General features: G+C 43.0%; 1 protein-coding gene across 14 annotated transcripts in view; it reads right to left on the bottom strand.

Annotated features, from left to right (window-relative positions):
* The window catches only part of CSMD2 (CUB and Sushi multiple domains 2), a 637,686-nt gene that overhangs the window by 477,296 nt on the left and 133,245 nt on the right, over positions 1 to 27,145 (bottom strand). For all 14 annotated transcript variants that reach the window (XM_078331131.1, XM_078331136.1, XM_078331130.1 and 11 more), the window contains one exon: positions 22,969 to 23,081. In XM_078331131.1, coding sequence (XP_078187257.1) covers positions 22,969 to 23,081 — 113 coding nt within the window. The remainder of the gene's footprint in view (positions 1 to 22,968; positions 23,082 to 27,145) is intronic.

The raw sequence follows: 27,145 nt of genomic DNA on the forward strand, positions 1-27,145 counted from the left end.
TTGTTTGACTCTTTGAAAAAGCCTGGAGATCTCACTTAAACCAACAAATGATTATGCTTTATAGAGTGTGCAAAACCAAATCAGAATTCTGAAATATGCTGTCAGTTTTCTGCACTCATCCATCAGTGGCTCCAACTCCAAGTGGGCACAGGTGAAAAATAAAACCACAGACATGCTCCATACTTTACATTTACCATCCATCTCCACACAGGTTCCCTCATGTACCCTATGAAGTACCCTTCCCAAGTACCCTATGAAGAAGCCAGAGCAGATGTCAGATTCAACCTATTTTAATACAGGAAGAAACGAAAGTCTTGAAAGGTTAAATGTCTCATTCATACTTGTCCCCCTCTTGAGCAGCATGACTGGGACTTTAATCCCAGGTTTTCTAACCCCAAATCCCAATTACTTTAGCTTACCATGTTGTTTCTTCTCATCCAAAGTACTGTGGATGGGCAAAAGCTTCTGTGAGTCAATATGGAGACCTGCTATGTCTGAGTACTAAGAAGATGCAGATTAAGTCAGTAGACTTGTGCCCATCTGAAGGCAGTCTCTAGTGTCTGCCTCAGGGCTCTATCGTTATTCTGTTCTGTTCAACAGAACTAAGCAGAACAACAGATTCAGGTTCAGAAACACTCATCTAAACATGCAGATGGGCAGCTTCTAATAAAATTGAAGCTTAGTAGGAATATAGTGAAGTCTTACAATATTCATTATTATCTTTATATTTATTTGTGTGGTTATTTGTTATTTAACATCTCTTCCCCTACTAGGCTGTAAGTTCCATGAGGATAGGGATGTGTGTGCTGTTCACAACTATATTCGCAGTGCCTCTAAAATGCTTTCATACAGTGGGTGCACCGTAACTGTTTGCTGAATAAATGAATGAATGAATTAATAGTGATTTGATGCCTTACTACCCTTTTCACCTCAGCCTGTTATGGAGAAAATTGAGGATATTTGGGTGTGAGCTCCCTCAGCTTTCTTTGCCTATCCTATCCACCCTCTGACATACACACAACACAACACAACACAACACAACACAACACAACCCACGACACACCACACAAACTCATTGGTATCCTTCCCCATCATTAACAACTTGGAGCCAGCTGCAGAGAATAAGACGCTCTTCCTCCTTCTCAGGACCCTCTCTCTCTTCAGGACTTTGTGATCCTTTTCTCTAATTTCCAGAAACCTCCTTCTCCTTGGTTTTTAAATTCACCCTTGTCTCTCCTTTGAGAAAAACAAAGCCAAACAAACCCAGAACCCCAGCTGGCCTCACATCTCCCCTTATCATTTTAACATCTTAAAAGAGGTGACCAGACACCCTTCTCTCCTTGCTCACCTCCAATTCATGCCCCATTTCACTCCCATGGTCCCCTGTCAACCCCTGTCACAGCTATGATCACTGTGCTTTGACTGCTGATCTATCCCCAAGCTGGGCTGGGGGCTCCAGGAGGTCTCAGGCAGAGGCTGCCTGTGCTCATGAGTGAATCCCCACTGCCTGGCACTGTGCTGGTAATTCCTGATCAGATTACTATATGCTTCCCTTCTTTTTCCCACTAGAGGCTGAATCCTAGTCTAATAAGTCTTTCTAATCACTTCTAGATATAAAGGTGGGTTGGGGTGGACTGATATAAAAACTGTCCAAGTCCAGAAATCAGTTTGGTAAACTGGCAAAGGAGTCCCATTTCCATTTTCTCTGAGGTGAGGTAAATATCTCAGTGTTTCCATCAAGATGGGGAACAGAAACAGAGAGGCCATGAGCACGTGCCTATGAGAGTCCGTTCTTTCCCCACCCTAGTACCCAGGCCTCTCTGCCAGTTTTGTTTATAGCTCATGTCTAATAGTGAGTGAAATGCCTATAAGCATGTTCCGTCTTTTAATTTTTGGAGTACGTAGGTGTATATGTTTATGGGGCATATGAGATGTTTTGATACAGGTAAGGTTAATAGTCACATCATGGAGAAAGGGGTATCCATCCCACCAACCATTTATCCTTTGCGTTTCAATCATACTACGTTTTTAGTTAAGGGGTAAATTAAGTTATTATTGACTATAATTACCCTGTTGTGCTATCAAATAGGTCTTATTCATGATCATGATTTTTTTCCCACCCATTAATCATTCCCATCTCCTCCAACCCCCTCACAACTCTTCCCAGCCTCTGGTAACCCATAAGGTGTGTTCTGAGTGAGTAGATGAGTTTAAATGAAAAGGAATAATTTGGTTGTCAAGGCACTCGAGAGAACCAGGCCTGCTACTAACAGTGAGAGGATGGACAAATCACTTTGTTTGGTTTGGGGCAGTTTCCTCATCTGAAAAACTGGGAATTTGGGCTGAATGGCTCACAGTTTTCTTCTAATTTTAAAACAGTCTATCAGGGACTACGTCATGGCCCCATGGCCTCTCTCCTAGCCCATCTGCGCCAGCCATCGGGACTCCTTGTTCCCTCCTCCAGAAGATCAAGCCCACCTCAGGACCTTGCACTTGCTCTTCCTCCTGCCAGAACACCCTTCCCCCAGGCTTTACTCCACCTCTTTCTGGTCTTCACACAAATACCACCTTCTCAAGGTCTTCCACAACTGCCCATCTGAAATGGTAATCTCCCCGCCCCAGATCCATCTTAGCCTCCTCTTAGTTTGCTTTGCACATCAACATGTATATACTACACAGTGTTCTCATTTGACATGTCTATTTTTCTTTTCTTTTTTGAGACAGAGTCTTGCTCTGTCACCCAGGATGGAGTGCAGTGGTGTGATCTTGGCTCACTGCAACCTCTGCCTTCCAGGTTCAAGCGATTCTCCTGCCTCAGCCTCCTGAGTAGCTGGGACTATAGGCGTGTGCCACCATGCCTTGCTAATTTTTACATTTTTATTAGAGATGGGGTTTCACCATGTAGCTTGTCTATTATCTGCTCCATATACTAGAATGTAAGCTCCATAAGGACAGAGAATTTTTATCTGTTTTACTCACTGCCCTGAGCCTGGAATTTCAAATTGTGCCTAGCACAGAGTAGTAAGTACACAATAAATATATGTTGAATGAATAAAATATTCTCCTTCAAATACACACAGTCACATAAACAAAGCCAATGAAATGTAACCAAGTCCCACACAGCTTCTTTCAACATAGCTGCCAGGGCCTGGGCACAAAGGGAATACATTTGCCTCTCCAGGCTTGTCTGCATTTTGTTTTCCTGGGGTTCCCATCTCCAGTGGGCCACCGAAGCTTCATTTTTGTGAACCAATTATTGGCCTTTAGGAAGAAGCCCAACGCCAAGCCCAAGCCACAAATCAACTAACTGTTCTCCAGGTGTGGATGCCAGCAAGCTGGCCAAGCGTTATGGCCATTGACAAAAGCACTGCGACGGGAGCCAAGGGCAGATCAGCATTCCCGGAAGGGCTGCTTTGAAAGCAAACGTTGTGGTTTCCTTTCAAGTATTATCAGTCATCATCCTGCCATTATGGATTTTTCAATCCGTAGTTCCCTGGGCAATAGGTGCCTGCCAGGCAGAGATGAGCTTCTGTGCCCTGTGCTGTGGGCAAGACTTTGTCTGTGCTGCCATTTGCTCCCCAGCACCCACACATATTCATGACCTGCCTCCTTCCCCAAGAGGGGCATCCTCTCAGCAACACAGTTCTTGCTTCTCTTGGGACAGCAGGGTTCTCTCAGGATAGCCAAGGGGGTTGAGCAAAGGGATGTGGGGTTCCTCTGTGCTGAATGCCTGCTGGGGGCTGGGAGCCTGCTTCAGGGAGATAAATAGGGAGCTGGGAAGCCCTTCAGGGCAGGGGCTGGGTCTCCTTTGCCAGGGCAGTACCGTCCTCGGTTCCCAGCTCTCTGCAGCCTGATCTGCCCCTTCTTAGAGCGCTGGAAGGCACTAACACTACAACTGCTGCAAGAACCAGAAACAGACAGAACTGTTTTCCAGGTCCACACCTGGGGGAAAAGGGGCGAAGCACACTGAGGACCACACGCAAAGGCAGCCTTGGGGAGTAAAGAGAATTCCTCTTGTCTACCTCTACTCCCTCTTGAGGTAATCTCATCTGACCTTACGGCTTTCAATACAATCTACACACTGAGAATGCTCCAACTTATACATGCAGACAGGCTCTCTCCATCCAGCTTCCTGCCCACCAGTTCCTCCCAAATTCCTGGCAGGCATCTCACCTGAGCTCCTGATCTCTGCACCCCAAATCTGCTCTGCCTACAGGCTTTGCCATCTCAGTGACAGGCAGCTCCATGCTGCCAGTTGATCCCCCCAAACCCTAGGAACTAAACTTGGCTCCTCTCCAGCACCCACTTCTAATCCGCCACCCAGTTTTATTAGCTCCACCTTCAAACTCTGTCTGGAAGACACCCACTTCTCTCTGCCTCCACTGCTACACCTCTCCCCCTGAGCTCCCCCGGCCTCTCATCTGTATTGCTGCATTAGACTCCAGGCCAGTCTCCCTGTTCCCATTCTGCACTCCTTTAGCATATTCTCAGCACAGCAGCTGGGTAATGGTAGGTCAGAACAGGTCAGCCTCTGCTCAGAACCTGCCCATGGGCCTTGCTAAATTCAGAGCAGAAGCCAAGTTCTTCCCATAATGTAAAGGCTGTGTGTGATCTGGTCCCTTGTCTCCGACTTTATCGCTTCCTACCACTCGTCCCCCTCACTCTGCCCCAAGAGCACTGGTTGCATCTCTGTTCTTCAGATATGCCAGGGAAACTCTCACTTTGAGAGGGCAGAAGTGCTGCTGGCCCAGAGCCTGGGAATTCCCCAGCAGGCCATTGTGTGGAATCCAGTCACTCCAGTGCACTCTTTTCCTGGAGCCTAGGCAAGCTTCCACTGTGCCCTAAGTGCTCAGCTCTGCAGCAGTTGTCACAGTTGTCTGATTTCTTATCTGTCTCCTCCACTAGACCATGATTGCCAAAGGACAAGAGCTGGTGCTACCCATGTGGGTTTTCCCAGGCCTTGTTCAGAAGAGGTATTCAAGGCATGTGGATGGACAAATGGGATGGGTAGACTAACAACAGCAACAACAACAAAGTACCTATGTTTGCATAACCTTTATAGTGTTTGAGGGCATTGCCTCCTGTTTGTGCTTGGTTGGACAATGAGAATCAAAGATACTCTCTGTATCAAGAAGCCTCAGCCAGAAGCCCACCAGTCCAAGTACCACCTATAAGCTGGGTCTGTGCTTCTCCCCACGGCAGCTAGGTGTAGAGCACAGGACAGAAAATACATATTCTCTCTGGCTTGTAAAGGGTCGAGCTGCTAAAGCCACAGTCTTCCAGAGATATTTCTCAAGAAAAGAAGGAAGTCCTCCTGCATCTTACCCCTCATTTGAGATGGACACAGAAGCTTTAGGAGAAGAGTCCCGTGACCATACTAGCTGGAGCCCCCAGAACCCAGGTGCACGCACCCACATTCTTTTCCTGCTGAAAATTCTTTTCTTTCCCAGGGCAAAAAGGGATCTTGGAGGGTGAAGTACCCTCGACCTCACTGGGCATGGCTGTATGTGAGCTCTGCTGTTATCTCATTATGCTCATACCCTGTTTTACAGTTGAGAAAATTGAGGCTCAGAGATACTATAGAACATTCCCCAGGTAACACACAGTGAGTGGCAGATTAACCCAAGAATGCTATGATTCCAAAGCGTAAGCTCATCCTATTGTCCCAGCGGCATCCTGTCTTCTCCCTGCCTCCAGAAGAGGGTGGGAGACTAGCTAGTTGAGAGGCATGAAGAGCCACCATGGCACTGGGTCTAGGCTTACTTGGGCCTGGAGAAAGCTAACGTCTGGGTGAAGTGGTCATCCCTTCTCAGGCCCTCCACAGATTCCTGGATCACAAAGGGCTGCAGTGGTTCCAGAGATGCTGGGGCTATGGGAGAACAGGAGGCCCAGAGGCCTGGATCCCTGCAGTCTTCTTGCTGACAGCACCTGAGAGGCGGGGCATAGACTAATACTAGGGATTAGAAAGCACTTTGGATTCAAAGTCAATTGAATGAGTGGATAAGGAGTTGCTGATTTAAATTATAGATCCACTGGATTAGCGACTCCTAGGTTTGTCATGGATTTTAGAAGGTATCTAGGGCAAGCCCCCATGCAGTTCAGCCAAGCTTCTCACATGAATAAATCTTCAGCAGGAAAAGAATGTGGGTGCATGCACCTGGGACATGGGGCTCAAGATAGTATGGCCGACCACCAGCAGGACATCTCTGAAGTCCCCTCCTCTATCTTTTAAAAGATGCCCATTTACACTGGACTCCTGTGTGTGTGTGTGTGTGTGTGTGTGTGTGTGTGTGTGTGTGTATTTATGTGCATGAATATTTTATTTGTATACATATATTTAGTTAAAATATATAGTTTATTCTTTTATTTATATAAAAACATATATATGTTTAAATTTTACTTTAAGTTCTAGGATACATGTACTGAATGTACAGGTTTTATACATAAAGTATACATGTGCCATGGTGGTTTGCTGCACCTATCAACCTGTCATCTAGGTTTTAAGCCCCGCATGCATTAGGTATTTGTCCTAATGCTCTCTTTTCCCTCCCCCAACCCCGACAGGCCCAGGTGTGTGATGCTCCCCTCCCTGTGCCCATGTGTTCTTATCATTCAATTCCCACTTATGAGTGAGAACATGTGGTGTTTGGTTTTCTGTTCCTGTGTTAGTTTGCTGAGGATGATGGTTTCCAGCTTCATCCATGTCCCTGCAAAGGACATGAACTCATTCTTTTTTATGGGTGCACAGTATTCCATGGTATATGTGGAAGACAGTGTGGCAATTTTTCAAGAATCTATAACCAGAAATACCATTTGACCCAGCAATCCCATTACTGGGTATATACCCAAAGGATTATAAATCATTCTGCTATAAAGATATATGCACATGTATGTTTACTGCAGCACTATTTAAAATGGCAAAGACTTAAACCAATCCAAATGTTTATCAATGATAGGCTGGATAAAGAAACATTTTTTAAAATATATATTTGGTTGAAATATGTGTATTTCATTTACTATTTGATATAGATAGAATGATTATATATATATTTGCTTTATAAGACTGGAAAATATGCCACATTTAGCTTGCAGACTTGGGTGCTCCCACCATGCAACCCTCAGGGATATATAGTATTTCATAGATTTTTTTTCACATAGAAACAACTCAGAAATTGAATGAGTCTTACAACCAAGGGTATGTGATCGTTTAATAGGCAGTTTTTTCTTTCTCAGTGGTACATAAAATAATGGCACATCTTACAGTCAACAGAATGCCAACTTTGATAAAATCTAGTATATATATCAGTTTGGAAAGTATGCTAACAGAATCCTTGGCAGAGGTTGATCAGTCAAAGCCTTGCTTGATCACCTCCAGAAATGAGGAACTCATTATCTCACAAGGCAGCCTACTCCAATTTAGGGTAATGTATATAAAACAACCTCTTGATTCTTGGCTGAAATTCACCACTTTTAATGTCTTTCCACTGGGCACTGTTCTATTCCCTGCAGCAGTGGAGAATGAATCCTTATTTGTCTCCTATGAGACAAACTTTCTTGTCACTTCCAGATCATCTCTTTATTCTTTGTAACATAGTTACTTGTCTCATTAACTTCTCCCAAATATTCAGTTTTGGGTCTTGTGCTAGAGATACAATCCATGACCTTCAAAAACATCTTGTGGCCAGGCATAATCCCAGCACTTTCATAGACCGAGACAGAAGGATCATTTGAGCCCAGGTTTAAGACCAGCCTAAGCAACATAGCAAGATGCCATCTCTACAGAAATTTAGCTGGGTGTGGTGATGTGCATCTGTAGTTCCAGCTACTCAGTAGGCTTAAGCCCAGGAGGTCAAGGCTAAAATGAGCCACGATCACACCATAGCACTCCAGCCTGGCCTTATCTCAATAAAACAAAACAAAACAAAACACCTTGCAACTGATCAATGCTTTATTACATGAATTTCCTTCTGAATGCATCCATCTCCCAAGATCTGGAGTCCATATTTCAATTAATAAAGCCATGTGACATTTTATTCCTATTATATTCATAGCCAACTGACACTCCCATGTAGCTTTCACACAGCCAGGACTTCACTGATGTTGGTTTGAGTTTTACTTTACTATGATTTTGGTTTTTCTCCCATTTGCTATTTATCACACAAACAACACTAGAGTAGCCATAAAGAGAAACTTAAAAAAAAATTCACCCATATCTCACGGCCCTCCCATGTCAATTGTTTCTCTTTTTATTTCCATCCAGTACCTGTTCATATAAGATCTACTTTACATGTTTGTAATAAATATGAAAAATCAATTTTGCATTCTGTTTTTTTCACTGAAAATAACATCATAAACATCTTTCTGTATTGCTAAATAATGCTATTATAATTTTAAATGGCTGCATAAATCTATTAGGTAGATCCACCATAATTTGCCTGGCCATGCCCCTATTGTTGGACATTTTTACAGTTTCCAATTTTTCATTATTATAAATAATGCTGAAATCAACACTTTCATGCATATAACTTTCTTCTTCTGTTGAATTATTTCCTTAGGATATATTCCCAGGAGGGGAATTACTGGGTCAAATGACATGAGCATTTTATGACTCTTGATACATATTGTCAAACTGGATTCCCAAAGGACTAATTTACATCAGAACCAGCCGTGTGCGAGTGTGTCTGAGTCTCTGCCACCACACCGCACCAAAGTTCTTCAGCCTAACTTAACGGGGATAAAGTGCCATCTTACTGTTTTAATTGACATTACTTTGATAACTATCAGGACCAGGTAGTGTTGCTGTGTATTTATTTGCTGACTCTATTTCCTCTGGTGTGAATTCCTAGATACCTTTCTTACCACTTTGTGTGGGTTCATTATACAACGCAGAGGTTAACCCTTTACTGCCACATTTGGTAGAATATTTTTCAAGTCAATTGTTTCTCTTCTCATTTTACATGATTTTTATTCTGCAGAACTTTTACATTTGAATATGGTCTGATCACTACATCTTTTCCTTCTGTTAGATGCATTAAAGTACAAATCTTGACACTGCTCCCTATTATAGTGGAATATTTAATTTGGATCCAATAGTCCCAACAATGTAAAATTATTTTATTCCTTTTTGCGTGCTGAAGTCAAACTGTCTGGGTTCAAACCCATACTTTACCTCTTACTAGCTGTGTGACCTCAAGCAAGTTACTTAACCTTTCAGTGCCTCATCTGTAAAATGGAGATAATAATAGTACCTACCTCAAAGGATTGCTTAAGAATTAAATGTTAAAATGTAAGGCACTTAGAAGAGTGCCTGGCACCTGGTAAGAGCCCCAGCAATGCTAGCTTTCATTATCATCCTGACAATCATCATCGCCCAGTGCATTTGCTCTTTCTGCCTGCCCTGACTCCTCTGCATAATTTCCAAGTCTGATCTCTAGGGTTCCATCCACATCACTTACAACTGGAGACCCCAGCACTTGAACATTCATCTATTCAGCAGCACTGTTCAGGTGAGCTTGTTCAATCAGCTACAGTCACATCGTGAATGTCAGTAGCACAGGCAGAAATATCACAAACATTCTGTTTAAGCAATGGTGAAGGCTAAGCTGCTCCATGTAGAGGGCATTCCTTCTGTTCCAGCAGTGTAAATGCCCATCCATGAGGGCAATGTGGGGAATGAGCCCCGGGCTTGGTCTCCCCTTGTCCTGGCATCAGCACCAGTGCTGGTGAAGGTTTGGAAGCATTCTATGCTGGACAGTGGTCCCTGCTTTGCCTCCTGTGTCTGGCCTCCTTTCCCACAGTCTGCCCTTGCCATCCCCAATGTCTATAAAGCATAAATCTCATTGTGCCACTTCCCTGCCTAAGACCCTTCAACGATTGTCCCCTTCTTGTGAGTAAAGCCCACACTGCTTCCTGTGGCCTCCCAGGCCCTGTGTGAGCCTGTCCTTCAAGACAGCTCAGCTCCTGCCACTCCCCTGCCCTCATACCCCACAACTGCCCTTCTTACAGTTGCTCCAATGCGTCTCTTTTCTTCCGGTCTTTGATTCCATTCATTTACCAAATATTTACTGAGCACCTAACATGTGACAGCATCTGTCCTAGAGCTAAGAAATCAGCAGATAATAGCGATGCAAAAAACAGAAAGCCCCTGACCCCAGGAAGCTCAGATTCTGGCAGAGAAGGACAATAAACAAATAAATAAATAATCATAGCCTATGTCAGGAGGTGATAGGGAGTGGTGGGTAACAGGGGCTGTGTTTCACAGTGTGGTAAGAAAAGGCCTTTCAATAAGAAGACACATGAGCACAAGAGCTGAATGGAACCAGGGAGAGGGCTTTGGGGCCACCGGATACAGGCAAGGAGAATGGAATGTTTGGAGGCCCTGAGGCTCAAATGTGCTTGATCCGCCCTGCCTCTCCACTTCCCAAGACTAGCTTCTGGTCAAGTAATGCATTACCAAGCCCAGTCTGTTTTACTGCTAAAATATAGCTGGATAAAGGTCTGGAGGGAAAACAGGAAGTGGAGAGCTGGAAGGAAGGATGACAGAGCTGGGAAGCAAAGCCATTGTCCAAGAGACAGGTCTCAGGCAGCAACAAGGCCCTCAGAAAGGCCAGGGCTGGGGACCACAGGCCCAGGCAGATGCCCCAATATCATGCTGCCAGCCCACCTGACTTCCTAGGCCCCTCCCATCTGTGGGGTAGCGATAGGTGAGTGGGGTAGGCCTGAAGAACTATGTGAGACTTATTTTCAGAGGGACCCATAGTGGAGAGAGTGTGGGCTTTAGAACCAGATAGATTTTTAAACTGTGCATGACCCTTAGGTCCTAGTTCACCTCAGGCAAGGTAACTCACCTCTATAGGCCTCAACTTCCTTATCTGTAAAATGGGGATCCTAAGGTCTTAATCACCAGGTGGTGATGTGTCATTGTCTATAAAGCCCCCCTTGCACTGGTAAGCATATTGAAGGTGCTCGACAAGTGCCAGTTCCTTTGTTTTCTTCATCTCAGAGGCCCTGGGCTATGGACCCTACAGCTTGTATGAGGATAAAGGAATGGGAAACAACTCCTATCATGTAATGGCATCGATAGAGGAAAGACAGAGATGCCATCTGTCCACCACCAAATCTCTAAATCAGAATCTTCTACCTAATGTGGTAAGTGCTTTTCTCTCCTGCTGTTAAAATGAAATGTCAGTGGATTCAACTCTCAATATTAATGAAGGGAAAGCTAGAAAGAATAATCCAAAACAGTGGCTAATCACTCCTGAGTTATCCATTAATGACAACAGGTGGGACTGAAATATTCAATTTGACGCTTCTGTTTGGAAGTGTTCTCTCCCCGCTGATCCCAGGATCATGGGTTGGGAAGGAAGTCTCCCCAAGGAAGAGGTGGCAGAAAGGCATGCATCCCCTGAGCCTCTAGGGCTGAGGTCAGCGGAGAAAGCTCCAATAGGGTCACCTGACCCAAGGGCACAGGAGGGAGACAGATATGCCTGTCCAGGTACAGTCCCTACCAGAGAAGCAGTTGAAGAAAAACCCTCTCCCCTTCTATCCACATGGGAGAAATCACATCCAGGTCCCCACCCAATGGTTCTTCGATACCAAAGGGTCCATCCTGGGAGGGGCTGGGAGTGGGTTGGCAGTGGTCCTGAGCCAGCTATGTCTGGGGGTCTCTGGGCCCCCCTACCTTGAGCACAGATATGGGAGGCAGGGTCAAGCCTGAGGGACCCTGCTGCTTCCCGTGAAAAGGGCGTTTATCAGCTAAAGACCTGTGCTAATAAGTGTTAAATAGAGTTCAATGCAGAAAATTGAGAAGTAATGAGACTTGGAGCTGAGAGAATAAATTAAGAGGTGATCGCATGGCCAAGAGCCTCCACCTGAATGCTGAAAAGGAGGAGTCCTGGCCATCAGAGAGTTCTGGGTCAGAGAAGCAATCAGAATGATAAGCACACCTCAACTGAGGCTAAGGGGTAGTTAGGAACAATTGAGCAGTTACCATATTTTGTCGGTTCTAGGGTGCAAGCTTCTCCATATTTTAATATCTCTGAAATTGGGATGTGTCTTCTAATCGATAGCACATCACACTTTAATTGGCAGCATTTTTTTCTTTCTTAATGCTACATCAACTAAAGCTGCATCTTATGACTATGGGCATCTTAGAGTCAATGAAATATTGTACCAGGTACCTTGAGTCTAAATCTCTTTTCTTGTCTGGGCCTTTTATATTGGGCAAGATGATCATTTATCCATTCACTTGTTTAATCAGTATTTGTTGAGCACCTACTATGTGTCTGACGCTGGGCTACGCACAGCTGTGAAGAGTGATCCTAATAGCTTACACATCCACTTTGTCAGCATTTACTCTATGCCAGGCACTATTAGGAGCACTTGATGTATTACTCCATTTCTTCCCTACAACAATCCCATGGAGTAGGGTTTATTATTCTTATCATCCTTCTACGATGAGAGGTCAGAGGAGGTTAAGTGACTTGCTCAAAGTTACATGCTGGCTACCACCTGGACGAGTTGGAAGTCAAGTCTGCCTTCAGACTCTGAGCTCTGACTTCAGGGCTCTATTGAGTGCTCTTGCTGTCCAGAAACACACACAAGAGTAAAGAAAGTAGACAAGGAACAGGAAATACACAACTGATGCACATGAAAGAGGGACAAGTGCAGGGAGCCAACAGGTAATAGAATAGGGCTGTTGTGCACAGGGGCGCCTCTTGGATTTAGTTTAGGCAGAGATCCCAAGAGAAGAGTTGGATTGTAGTGTGAGGGGATTCAGGAGAGGGGACTCAGTGTGTTCGAAAGATAAGTTGGAAGACAGAGTATGGAGTCTCTGAGAACTGGAAGGCAGTGGAGGTAGTGTTGATGCCAGAAGTTTTGACGGCCAGGTAAGGAATTTGGACTCCATCCTGGAAGCCATTAAATGGTTGGGTTTCTTTTTGGTTGTTTGTTTGTATGTGTTGGTTTGTTTGTTTTTGACAGGATCTTGCTCTGACTGGAGTGCAGTGGCACAATCACAGCTCACTGTAGCCTCAACCTCCTGGGCTCCAGTGATCTTCCTGCCTCAGCCTCCTGAACAGGTAGGGCTACAGGTCCATGCCACCATGCCTAGCTAATTTTTTAATACTATTTTGTAGAGATGGAGTGTTGCTATGTTGCCCAGGCTGGCCTCAAACTCCTGTCCTCAAATGATCCTTTGGCCTTGGCCTCCCAAAGTGCTAGGATTACAGGTGTAAGACACCACACTCAAGGGTTTAAAGGGTTAAACCCTTTAATCCAGTTAAAGGGTTTCAAGTGAAAGCTCTCTGAGATCTTTTCTCCCAAGCACCCAATGATTCTCTGAATCTTTTGTTGGATAGTAAATGACTGTAGACTCCCAAGAGGAGGGTTCTGGAGGAAAGCTCCAGAACATTCAAGTTGTTCAAGTTAAGCACTACAAAAGTATGCCTAGGCAGATGGGTGATAAGGATTAAAACCCAGCCTGTATTCCATCCACTGAGCCATATGCTCACAGGACAGTGTCTTCTCAGAGTAGCCACTTGGGTTAATGTGCACAAAAGCCCTACATAAACTAGCAGGGATCCAGGTCAGGTGATATGAGCACTAGCTATCATTACAGGGCTTCTTCTGTGTGGCAGGCCCTGGACTAAGGTATTATGGTGGCAAAAGAAACAAAAACGTAGGTGATGGTGCTTGCCCCTGGAGAGTCACAAGATTTGACCAAAGGTTTTGTCAAGGGAAATATTTTTTTTTCACTCCCATAAAACCCACCATGCCTTGTTATATTAGCTTCCTTTTACTGAGTGCCTACTACGTGCCAAATGTCACTTTAGGTTCTTTCTAGACCTTGTCACTCATGCTCACGGTCTTCTTGAAATGGAGGGAAAATTATCCCATTTTTCATAGGAGGAGTCTTAGAGGTGTAGGTCCTTGTCCAAGGGCACACAGTGGGGATGTGACAGAGCTCAAATTTGATCTCCAGAGACCTAACTGGGCATGAGAGCAATTTTCTCCATGTGGTAGAGGAATTGGTTGTCATTGAATAGCAACTCTGTGACACTTTTCATGCATGGACTCCTTTAATCCTCATTACAACCTATGAAAGTGGGTATCATAGTTTCTGTTTTGCAAAAAAATCAGTTCAGGGAGGTCGGGGACTTGGCCAAGGTCTCAGAGCCAGCCTGAAGGAAAGCCAGGGTTTGGATCCACATCTCTTGTCTCCTGTGCTTATGCCCTTACTTCTCTCCCAACATTTTTAGGTCTCAGAGCACCTTAAATATAGGGGCCACTTCTTATTCATTCTTGTATCCTCAAAGCCTACTTTGGGACGGATAGCAGGTGTTCAGCAAATATTTGTTGAATGAATGAAGAATGAATGAATGGGGACAGAGAAGTGAAGCAAAGGTATATCATGTCTCCAAGCGGGCAGCTGCTTGAGAATGCTCCTTCCTCATCACTGTTTCTTCTGACACCCTGACAGGAGGAGGGTCAGGGCATTAGAGTTTGGCATAATATCATCTTAAAGCTATGTTACTCTTCCCCAAAGGGGGAAAATATCACTACGCATGATGAACCATTTGTGGGATTATTGAGGATGTGATATGAAAATCATCCTGATTCTCCACTTATTGAGAAGTACTACCCAATTTGTCTCAAATGTCACATCTCTATGTATTAATTTGCTACTCCACAGTACTGATTAAAATGAATGTTCTCCAACTCCCAAGGCAGAGCCATTGGAAATGGAACAGGTTCACTGAGGAAGCACACACCAACCCTCCTGAGCAGAGAAAATGGACATCTATCACCTCCCACCCTGGAGGAGGGCTTGGCCTGCTGTTCTGCTGTTCTGGCCCGCAGTGGTTTAAATGCTGCAAATTGCATATTCAGTGTATGTCTATCTATATATATATGATCAAATAGCTTCCATTAGCCCAATTTTGAGATGTCTGCATAATGTCCCAAAATTGGGGAACTCTTTTGGAATGAGGAAATTGTATGAGAGGCCGAGGCTGAGAGAGAGAATCAGCAGGTCTAATTACAGGAAAAAAAACAAAAAACAGGAAGGGTCCATTTCTTCATTGCTCTTGGTTCCAATTCCATCTCTGGACCCCAATTTATTTGTGTGCACAGTGGCCTGGTCACCTCCAACCCTACTCCCACCTCCAAACATCACAGAAGCACACTTTGTTCTGAAGCTTGCTCCTGATCTGCATCTCCCGGTACAACAAAACAGGCAGCTCCGGTTCCATCTGTCCATCCCTCACTGTTGTGTCTGTCTGACCCTGTTTCAACACGCTGTGGTCCTTATGCAGAGATGATATTACTGACCTTCCATTGGTAGAAAAATTATACAAGGTCTTTTTTTGTTTTTTCAGAAGTGACACTAAGTGGAGCATTTCTTCTTTCTCCCTGCTCCCCTTTGGGTGGGGCGTTAGACTGGGGAGAGAGCACAAATTGTGACAATGAAAATAAAGCTTGGATGAAAATCAAGGACTGCACACAGTAGGTACCCAATAAATATTAGCTCAATGAAAGATGAAATCTGTACCATCATATTAATATGTGATGTCAGCCTCTCTGGGCTCCAGTTTTTTAGGTTAACTAGGGGATCAGGGTGGCTGCAGGGCATCTGTGAACTCCCTGTGAATCTTATGGAAAAGAGCTGTATTTGTGTGAGTGTGTGTACATGCATGTGTGTGGGTCACAGTTTTCAAATCCATGACCTCAAAAGTCTAGGGCCCACTGGACTTGTTACTAGGACCCTTAGCTCTAAAGCCAACATCTCTGCTACAAAGAGAAAAGGACATGCACAGAGTAAGTTCCTGGCTTGGCCTCATTAGCTTCTATCCACCAGGTGACAAAGCCTGAGACTTTATCCCAATCCAGTGGACACAGGGTCAGGCAGTGCTGGAGGATCATGAATATGAGGAACACTCTGCTTCTTCCCTCCAAAAGCAATGGTCTGGCTGTAAAACTAGACGCACCATGTACAGCCTGGATTAAGGATTTTATGCAAACTCTGGGGCCAGGGTGCTGGGGTAGGGCTGGGATTGTGAGCTATGAAGTTGACATATTCCTTCCATCTCCTGAAATAATCCCACTCAAATAAGGTTAGGATGAGAGTGACTTAATTAATTAGCTGACATTTATCAAGTGCTGACAATTTGCCAGGTCCCGTACTGAGCACATCTTGTGACTTGTGCATTCTCTTCCTTAATCCTCACAACAGCTCTATGAAGTAAGTATTATTCTTATCCTGATTTTACAGGCACGGAGGCTGGAGCTCAGTGAGATGATATAACTTGCCCAAGGTCACCTGGCAAGTGAGTAGCAAAATAAGATTTGATTCCAGGTGTCTGAATTCAGAACCTGAGATCTTAATTCTTATATTATGCCACCTCTCACCTTATGGGAGTCTGTGAAAATAAGGGTACGTCATCTATGTCATCCTTCTAGGATTCTTTATAGAGATAATTAGTGGAATAGAACAGGTCTGATTTTTAAGGAAGCCTAATCATACCAGAGTTTTGTGGGGTTTTTTTGTTTTGTTTTGTTTTTGATAATGAGATGCCCAGATCACAGTTAGACTTAGCCAAAAAAAAAAAAAAAAAAAAAAAAAGAAATAGCTGTTTTGAGAGCTAGAGTATTATGTAGATCTAACAGGTTGAGACCCAACACTCAGAGATGGGCTGTCCTTCACAAAAGTGTCAGAGTACACAAGATCCATGCTGCTAAAATGCAAAGGTGCAACCAGGATTAAGCTCTAAAAACCTGCAAAGACTCTCTTCCCTAACTGACATTTCTGAACTGCCCATCATGCTTGCTTACCAGGCAATCAGTCTGGAATAGTCGAAAGAATCCCATACAAGGGATTGTATTTTTGCATATTTTCCTTAATATGCAAAAAGCACTTACAAAGAAGATAAGAAAAAGTTTAACACCCCCACAGAAGAGTAGGCAGAGACCAGGAGGGAGGATTTACAGTTATCAGCTGGGAGTTGTGGGTGGGAGTTGGGCAAACCAAGCACCTTCTTTGGGACCTTTTGTGGGAGCACCTTTGGGAGTTGTACAAACCAAGTACCTTCTGTGGGAAGTCTGGGGCTAGGGTGAGAGAAAAATGTCCAAATGGCAGGAAGACTGGAAACATCAGATAGAGACACACTGTGGGTGGGGGAAGATGCAGGCTTCCCTACACTCAGAGTGACACATGGCGAGCATCAGAGAACCAACAACAGAAAGGGAGTCACAGAAACCAAGACCAACACAACTGGTTTCCAGTGGGATTTAAAAATAAAAAGTAAAATAAAACTAAAAGAATAAGGTGAACCTTTAAATGGACATTTATCTAATCTTCACACAGAAAAAGACTTTTCAAGCATGGCACCAAAAGTAGATAGCATAAAAGAAACATTAAAAAATTAAAATGCAAAGTGAGTGTCATAAAAATGAAAACTGCTGCACCTCAGAAGGAAACCCATCATATTAATATCCTTAATATGCAAAAAGCACTTGCAAAGAAGATAAGAAAAAGTTTAACACCCCCACAGAAGAGTAGGCAGAGACCAGGAGGGAGGATTTACACAGTTATCAGTACATGGCCAGTAAGTGATGACAGGTGCTTCACCTTACCTATAATCAAAGAGATGCAAATTATCACAACAAATGGGATATCATTTTCCACCCATTTTAATATGTGAAACTGATTTAAAACTCACCAATATGTAACCTTGGCAAGGTGGAAGGAATGGGCCCAGGCCTGCTGGTGCACTGTTGGTAGAAGTGTGCTTTCATATAACCTTTCTGAAGACAGGAAGGAATTATGTATAAAATGGAAAATCTACATACTCTTTGACCCAGCAATTGCACTTTCAAGAATTTACTCTAAGAAGGTAATTAGATGAGGGCTTAAATTGTATGTACAAGGATGTTCTTCTCCTAAATGTCCACAGAAGATGACTGGTTAGATAACTGTGGTATGTATATGCAAACCACAATGGCTCCCTCAGTGATGTTCATTAGAAAGACAAATCAGGGCTACTTTTATTAACATAGAAAAATGTTGGCCTCATTAACCAGACTGCAGAATTTCACATATAGCATAATCCCAAGTGCCCATGGATCCATAACTGTGTGCATATGTGTGTGTGCAGAGAGCTGTCTAAATGTATATTCACTGGAATGGCAGAAGTGAGGCTAGACCTGGGCAGAGGAGGACATGGGCAGACCTGGGAGTCAGGAGGAAGAGGAGGAGAAGGAGGAGGAGGAGGAGGAGGTGGTTGTGGTGGTGGTGGTGGTGGTTAGTAGGGTGAGGGCTCCAAAGGCCTATTTTCAGACTCAGTGCTAAAAATGGGATTGCCAGATCTAGCAACTGAAAATGCAGATGCTCAGTTATATTTAAACTTCAGGCCCGGTGTGGTGGCTCATGCTTGTAATCCTAGCACTTTGGGAGGTTGAGGCAGGCAGAGTGCTAGAGCTCAGGAATTCAAGACCAGCCTGGGCAACATGGTGAAATCCTATCTCTACCAAAAATACAAAAAAATTAGCTGGCCGTAGTGGCACATGCCTGTAGCCCCAGCTACTTAGGGAGCTGAGGGAGGAGGCTGAACCCAGGAGGTCGAGGCTGCAGTGAGCCAAGATTGTGCCACTGCACTGAAGCCTGGGGGACAAAGTGAGACCCTTTCTCAAAAAATAAAAATAAAATAAAGTAAGTATGCCCCATGAAATATCTGGGGTATACTTACACTAAACATTATTCCCACTTCAAAAATTTAAATAATTTAAAATTCAAATTAACGGGGTGCCCTGTATTTTATCTGGTGACCCTAGCTGAGAAGCTCAGGAACACACCTCTTGTTGCCTTCGTGGATGGCCCACGCCAATCTGGAAGCCAAGTCTGACTTCCCACATCCTCCCCTGCCTCTGGCTTAGCTCCAGTTTACCTGCCTATGAAATGGAGTCACTAGCCTCTGCCTTACTCAACGAGTTTTGCAGAAAAGCCATGTTAAAATTCCTGGTCATGAAGCCCTAAGCTGTACATAAAACTTCCCTAAGGCCCAGCATGTACTTCTGCAAGATGGATAGGAACGTCTGTCCACAGGGTTGTGGCGGGGGATTAAATGAGATAATGGATGTAAAGTGCCTAGCATACAGTCAGTGCTTAATACAAGTTGATCTCCTTCCCTCCTGTCCAGCTGCTGCAGCCCACGCTCTTGCCCCCAGGGATTACAAACCAAGCACCTCTGTTATCTCAGGGTTTGACTACTGGCTTTTTTGATCTTTTCCTTGAAGCGGCAGCAGCCATGGGCTGACACTCTTCACCTGACTTCACCTTTCTCCAAAATCCCTAGCAGCAGTTCAGTTCCTTATCTACACTTTTCACATTCCGGATGAGGGTGGAGGAGGATCAAACTGGCTTTGATAGCAGACGTTTGTGGATGTCAGCCAAGGTGAGTGACCAAGAGCAGGGCCCTGATGCCATTTGGAAACAGATACAATGACATCATGAACAGTGAATATAAGAAAACCATCCTGACTGGGGGCAGCCTAGGCTAGAAGTGGGAGCCTCTCCTTTGAAGCCTGTCTGTCTTTCTCCCTGCTTGCCACCCAGCACAAATGTCCAAAGGGGACTCTGCAATGGAGAAAGGGGACTGAGCTCCTTCCCCGAGAGCCAAATCTTCATAAATTCCTTTTGACTAATGAATTTCCCCTCCTCCACTCTACAATGAGGCTCAGAGAGCTTAAAAATCTGCCCAAGGTCACCCAATGTGTCAGGTATGGGTTCTACACAACTCAGTTGCCTGTTGAATAAGCTCAGTGAGAAAGAGATCCCAGGGCACGTATCAGGTGGGTATGTTCACAGCAGTGGCTGCCCTCACTCATTCCTCCCACCTTCCATCACTGTCCATCCACTTTGGGTGTTTCCAAAAGTGAGTGCAACTCACCTTTGTCCAGATGCATGAATTGCCACATAGTCCAGTCCCAAGTCAAACGAATGGGATTCAGTGCTAGCCACAGCCTTAACTTATGGATGCCTGACTCCTGTGTTAGCACAGATGCCGTGACCCACCTTACCATGCAGTATAAAACAGCCAGCCACACATCCTGCAAAGTATGCAGAAACCCTGCAATAGGTGACTGCATGGAGACTCACTCAGCTACCGCCATCTGTTTGCATTGGACTAGCATTTGCAGGGGCTTTGCCTACAAAGCTTTATTTTCTTAGCACCAATGACTTAGAGACCTGACATCATTATGTGGCTGAGGTAAAACAGGCTGTTCCTTCTGCCCTGTGAGTCCTGCTGTAGAATGTTGAGCATTCGCATGCCTGGACTGCCTCATCTGTGCCAGGCAGGCGAGAGGAGGGATCCACTGGCCTCGAATTTATCCCTAATGTTTTGCAATCTCTTTTGAATCACAGGCTTCTTTGTGAATCTGATGGAAGCTCCAGCTCAGCTCTGTCCAGTAGAATTTCTGCAGTGATAGAAATGTTCTGTATCTGTGCTCTTCGACCTGCTAGACAAGCCACATGTGGTTTCTGAACATTTGACATGAGGCTAGTGTAACTAAGAAACTAAATTTTAAATTCTATTAAATTTTAGTTAATTTAAATGTAAATAGTCATATGCAGCTAATGGCTACTATATTGGACAATACAGCTGTGGATCAGCAGTAAGCAAAATTTTTCTTTAAAGGGTCAAAAAGTAAGCATCTCATTGGCTTTGCATAGGGTCTCTGTCACAATAGCTTAACTCTGTAGTTGTAGTGCATGAAAACAGCCACCAAACAGATGTCAACAAATGGGCATGGCTGTGTTCCAATAAAACTTTATTTATAAAAACAAGCTGCTGGCTAGATTTGGCCAGGGCGGGCCTGCTATATATTCTCCCTAGAAAAAGATACACCTAGCCTCAGAGTTTTTGTCCCTAATATCATAGAGTTTACAGACTTCCTGTTACCCAAATACAGACCCTGCTCATAATTTCCAGGCTGGAGTGTCTGTTTTCACAGGGTTCTGTGAATGTACCCTCAGATCTGCTCTGCTTAATGAGAAGTGGTTGTGCCCCTGACAGGGCAGTGTGGTCAGAGACTGATGGGACACCCTTTTCCTCAAGCCTCAGGGAAGCCTGGGCCTCAAAGATCCACCAGGACTGAGAAATGAGGACACCAAGAGGGCCTAGGCCTGGCCAGGTCCCCCGCGTGTCAGTCCCTCCCAGCATCTCTGCTGGCACCTCTTCTAGTGTCCCTTACCCAGTCTCCTTTTCCCTGTCCGGGCCCCGAATACAGTCAGTGTCCCCAAGGCCAACCTATTGTGGAATGAGCTAATGGCCAGAGAGACTTTAGGATGTTTCTCTAGAGGCCTCTCTTAGTGAGGAGCTTGTTGCTCAAACTTGGAGAGAATTACTTTGGATTCAGGGCCAGGGGGAAGGTATAAATAGGAGGACAAAAATCACAGGTTTGATATTGGGAGGAATTGTTTTGCTTTGGTTTTTGTTTTTTGAGACAGAGTCTTGCTCCGTCACCCAGGCTGGAATGCAGTAGGACAACATCCATCTCCCAGGTCCAAGGAATTCTCCTGCCTCAGCCTCCTAAGTAGCTGGGATTACAGGCGTGTGCCACCATACCCAACTAATTTTTGTATTTTCAGTAGAGATGGAATTTTGTCATGATGCCCAGGATGGTCTTGAACTCCTGGCCTCAAGTGATTCACTTGCCTTGTCCTCCCACAGTGCTGGAATTACAAGCATGAGCCACCACACCTGGCTGAGAACGCGTAATTTTTAAAAAAGAAATTAGGCTATTTCAGGAGTGCTCACTTTAAGGACAGGTCAGTGTTTGTCAGGAACCCTCAGTTAAAGTGAAATAGAGCTATGTCCAAGCCCTCAGCAAAAGGCAGGTAGAACTTTCTCAGGAGACTTCTCAGCAACATTTAGATAAAAATAACTGAAGCCTTCTCAGGAGCCCCCAGTTGCTCAGGTTAAAGCATCAAGCCATTTTCCCTATATCTCTGCCACCAGGGGCAGTTTTTGCCAAGGGTGTAGAACTAGTCCTCTTTATGCATTACACCCCTGGCCAAGACATGGAGTATCTATTTCTATATTCCTGTAGTTTCATTCAAGAAAGCATCACTTATTCTTTAAGTCTTAAACAAAGGCAAAAAAAAGTTTTTGGATAACTGGCATGCTTACTAGGGTATTATGTCATTACCATTATTAATTATCATTAACAGTCTTAAAATATGCCTATTAATGATCTTAACACAAAATAGTAGTGCAGGTCTTAGCCAAGAGCAGCATAATTACCTATTAATGAGATGTAAATTTCCCAGGGAAATGACAGAAATCTAGAGTATCACCTTCTGAACTAACATAATAAAGTTAATAATAATAATAGTGTATAATCTGAAGATATTAGTGTTAATTTGAATTCTAACACCATATTTAAACAGACTGAGAGAAGTACAAATTATTTGCATAGCGCAAACCAAAAGCCCCTAATCCATGCTATTAAGAAAAAATCGATTGTTTCTCTTCTGAATGATATCAAACTGACTCTCGGCAGTCACTATATGGTATTTTTAACTGCTTATTTTATTTCTTTTACTTAGGGTTTATATCTCTTTTATTTTCGAAAACAACCTGAGGTACCTTATACAATGAAGCCCAAGAGAAAACAGAATTAAAAAAATTAAAACACAATAAAACCCAGTTAAAGGGGACAGAGATATAGATGTTACCAGGCCCTTAGGATAAACTACTGCAGACAGCTTCAATTTCAATTCTCAGTTCCCTGGGAACCAACAGGGACATTTTAAGTAACTGGGTTACTGGTTAGTAACCAGCCTTGTTAGGAGAGGCAGAAGCTCTGAGTCTGAAGAACACTTCACTGCAACTGTGAGCGATGTAGTCCTGCTTGTGGCTATTAAGACATCACATCTCAGGCTCCTATGGCCAATGGGAAGGCACCTACCTTCATAGGTGGCGTGGAAGCCTTGAGCACTGACTGCATAGTCGCTGATGAGGTGCAAAGAGAGGGTGGTGGCCACACTAACAATGGTGGCTGGCAGCTGAAAGCCTGTGAGTCTGAAAGACAAAGAAGTAGATTAGGGAGAATGGTCCCCTTGGGAAACTACACATCCACAAAGTATTTATTGAATGCCTGCTGGATACACAGTGCTGATCTAGGCACATAGAGGATGTTCGAAGACAAAGTGATTCTCAGCAGAGGTGATGAAAACCAGCAGCTTTCTGCCCCAGAAACATAGGAAGTGACTCCCCCAAAGCCATGGTCTAATCCCCAACCTGGAGGCCTGCCTGCCTCCTTTGTGTCTCCTCTTTTCTCCTCTTCTGATTTCTTTTCCTCTCTCTTCTCTTTCTGACTGAGGTCCTATGAGGCTCTGGGTAGAATTTTCCATGAGTTTACAACTAACAATTGCCATAGACAATATTTATTCATGTAGTAAGGGAAATAGAGCCAACTCTAAGTAGAAGAATGAGGATTCTTCTTATCACAGACTTTATTCTTTCAAATGAATGTCTATTGCTTTTATAGAAATAAGTGCCTATTAGTTTTTAAAGAAAGCAAAAAATAAAAACCCAACACAATCTAGAAATAATTGTTCCTGACAGTTGACATACAAAGAAATGGCAGGATCAATAGATGGAATCATATTCAATGAAATAATTTCATACAAAGGGAATCAAACTGTGTGTGCTTTTAAAATTAAAATGTTTAAATTTTCTTTCTGGAATTTAACTGAATAAAAGGAAACAGGTGTGACGCTAAAGGAATTGTTGAACCTGAAATAATATCCTTTTAGCACAAGATAATAATTTTTAAAGATTCCTCTGAGGAAAAAAGATACCCCTGAACCCTTAGGAATACATTTAGGAAAGACCTTGTCCACCGCTGGGCATCCATGCATGGTGACCCTCACAGGGACCTAATTGTGCACACAGGTGGTAGTCAGGTGGCCAGTCTCCTATCCACCTTTGTCCTTAACCCCCTCTAAGCCTCAGCCTGGCTTACCACATCCAGGTAGGAATCTGGGAGGAAATTCAAGGTCTAACTTTGTCCCCATTTTTAGGTATTTTGAAATATACGTGGTTTTCCTGGATGTTGCTATATACCTCCCATCGCTACATAGTAATCTTGATGCCCAGGATGTCCACTGAAAGGCATGAGTATTGGGCTCAGGCGAGTTAAATCAGATATTTGTTAACAGCCACTGTGAAAAGCCTCATGCTAGATGAAGCCCTTGTCCTTCTGACCATCCTAATCTTGTGGGATTCATGTTAACTCAGGTAGACTCAAGAAAAAGCAAGGAAAAAATGATCAAATTATGAAGCAGGCAACCAAATAAGTTTCAAGGGCATCTTCTCTTCAAATATAAACATATCCAGCAAAAGATCCCTACCTCACTCCATATTCATATAGTCTCACTCATCAAAAATGTATATGTAAAATAATAAAATCATACATATTATAAGGAAACAAACTTTGTTTAATCATCTTATGCTGGAGAAAGCCCTTCTAAGCAAGACATGCAGAGGACTCTCTTTGTACCTATTTGCCTGTCAGTCTTCCACGGGAGCTGTCCATGGCATGGATTCCTGATAGGTACTCCACCTGCCCACTAGCCACAAAGCTAGGTAAATGATCAATCATGGCATACTATCCCTCGTTTTTTATAGACTTGTTCCAGGTATGGGGAAGAGGGAAGAGGCCACACCACCCAAGCAGAGTCATTCTGAGTCCTTCCATAGGATATAATACAGACTCTGAAAGCCTTTTATTTTTGGATCTTAAACCACTACAATATAAGCTTGAGACTCCCAGCAGCCATTTTCTCATCACACAAAGACTATCTGTTTTAGAGAAAATGATATTGCCACATAGATATAAATAAAAGCTGAGCAGTGGCAAAAGAAGAGAAACAGAACCCTGATGATGTGTTTTTCAGATCCTTAATCCACATAGTGAGATCTATCTCTTCAATGCCCAGTTACATAAGCCAATATTCTTTCTATACTTTCTTTTTTCTTAAACTAGCTTGATTTGGTTTTCAATCTCTTGAATTGATTCAGTACTAATGGATACAACATGAAACCCCAGAGGCCTTAAAGGAAAATATTGATTAATAACTATGTGAAAATTAAAAGCATGTATGTGTGGCAAAAAAACTATACAAGAAAATGAAAAAAGTGCAAACTGAAAGGTTACGAATATGTGACAGGAGGAGGATTCATATTTATAACCTAGAAAAAATATTTACAAATCCATAAGAAAATGGCAAACAGCGAGGAGAAAAAGAACAAATGATACAATACAAATTAACAATCTATCTAATTAATATAAAAATGTGATAACTAAATTCCCAAGACTGATTTTTCACCTATCTCAAGTTGGCAAGGGCTAAGGAAAACAGATCCTGCACTTAGCAATAGGATAATAAGGAAATACTATAAATTATACACATGGATTGGATGCATTAAATAAAATGGGCACAAACTTGAAAAGCACAAACTACCATAAGTTTCCCAATATGAAACAGATCATTTGAATAGCCGTATAACTATTAAGGAAATTGAATTGGTAATTTTAAAATTTCCGAAAAAGAAATATCCAGGCCCAGATGATTTCACTGGAGAATTCTACCAAACATATAAAGAAGAATTAACACTAATTCTAATCAAATTTCTTCCAGAAAAGAAGAACAAACACTTCCAAACTCATAAGGCCAGTATTACCCTGATACGAAGCCAAATACAGTACAAATAAAGAAAAATGAAGACCAATATTTCACATAAATACAAACACAAAACCCTAACAAAGTATTGGCAAGGAGAATTCAGCAATACATAAATACCCAAGTGGGGTTGATTCTAAAGATGCAAGGCTGGTTCTACATTTGAAAAATCAATCAGTGTAATCTACCATATTAACAGGCTAAAGGTTGAATAAGCATATGACCACATCAACTGATGCAGAAAAAGTATTTGACACATTTAAACACCCATTTCTAATTTTAAAAAAATTTCAGAAAACTACAAATAGAGGGTAACTTTCCAAACTTGATAAAGAATATCTAAAAACAAAAAAAACAACAACAGTAGCTACCATCACCCTTAATGGTGAAAGACTGAATACTTTTCCCTTAAGATTGAGAACAAGGCAAGGATTCAACAAATCAGTTAGAAAATCAGCTAAAAACATGAAAGAGACATTTCACCAAACAAGACATATGTATGGCAAATAAGCACATGAAAAGATGTTCAACATCACTAGCTTTTCAGGAAATACAAGTTAAAACCATGAAGAAATATTACTACATATCCATCAGAACAGCTACAATAAAAACACCGTAGTCACAATACCTAATGATGGTGGTGATGCAGAAAAACTGGATTCCTCGATACAATGCTGGTAGAAATGCAGAAACATGCAGCCACTCTAGAAAATGGTTTGGCAGTTTCTTAAAAAGAAAAGAAAAACACATACACTAACTATACAACTCAGCAATTTACTCCAGAGAAATGGAAATTTATATCCATTATGCCCCAAAACCTATGCATAATTGCTCATCACAGTTTTATTCCTAATAGCCGAAACTGGAAACAACCAAAATGTCCTACAATAATAGATGAATGACTAAACAAACTGTGGTACATTCATACCACAGAATACCACTCAGCAATAAAAAGGAATGGACTATGAATACGTAGAGCAACTTGGGTGGACTTTAAGCTTTAAGCTAAGTAGGGGGGAAAAAGCTAATCTCAAAAGATCACATGGCATATGATTCAATTTACATAATATTCTTGAGATGACAAAAGTAAAGAGATGAAAAACAGATTAGTGGTTGCCAGGGATTAGGGATGGTAAGAGGAAGGGAAGTGGATATGACCATAAACAGGTAGTATAAGGGAGATCTTTGGGTGATGGAATCATTCTGTATCTTGATTGCAGTCATGGTTAGGAATCTGCATGTGATAAGACGACAATTATACATACACATTGCACCAATGGCAATTTCCTGGTTTTGAGAGCAGGCTATAGTTACATAAGATGTAATTACTGGAGGAAACTGGGAGAAGGGTACATGGGACCTCTCCTGTGAATCTATTATTATTTCAAAATAAAAAGT

Source organism: Callithrix jacchus, chromosome 7, assembly GCF_049354715.1.
Source record: "Callithrix jacchus isolate 240 chromosome 7, calJac240_pri, whole genome shotgun sequence".
In the NCBI taxonomy this organism is placed as follows: domain Eukaryota; kingdom Metazoa; phylum Chordata; class Mammalia; order Primates; family Cebidae; genus Callithrix; species Callithrix jacchus.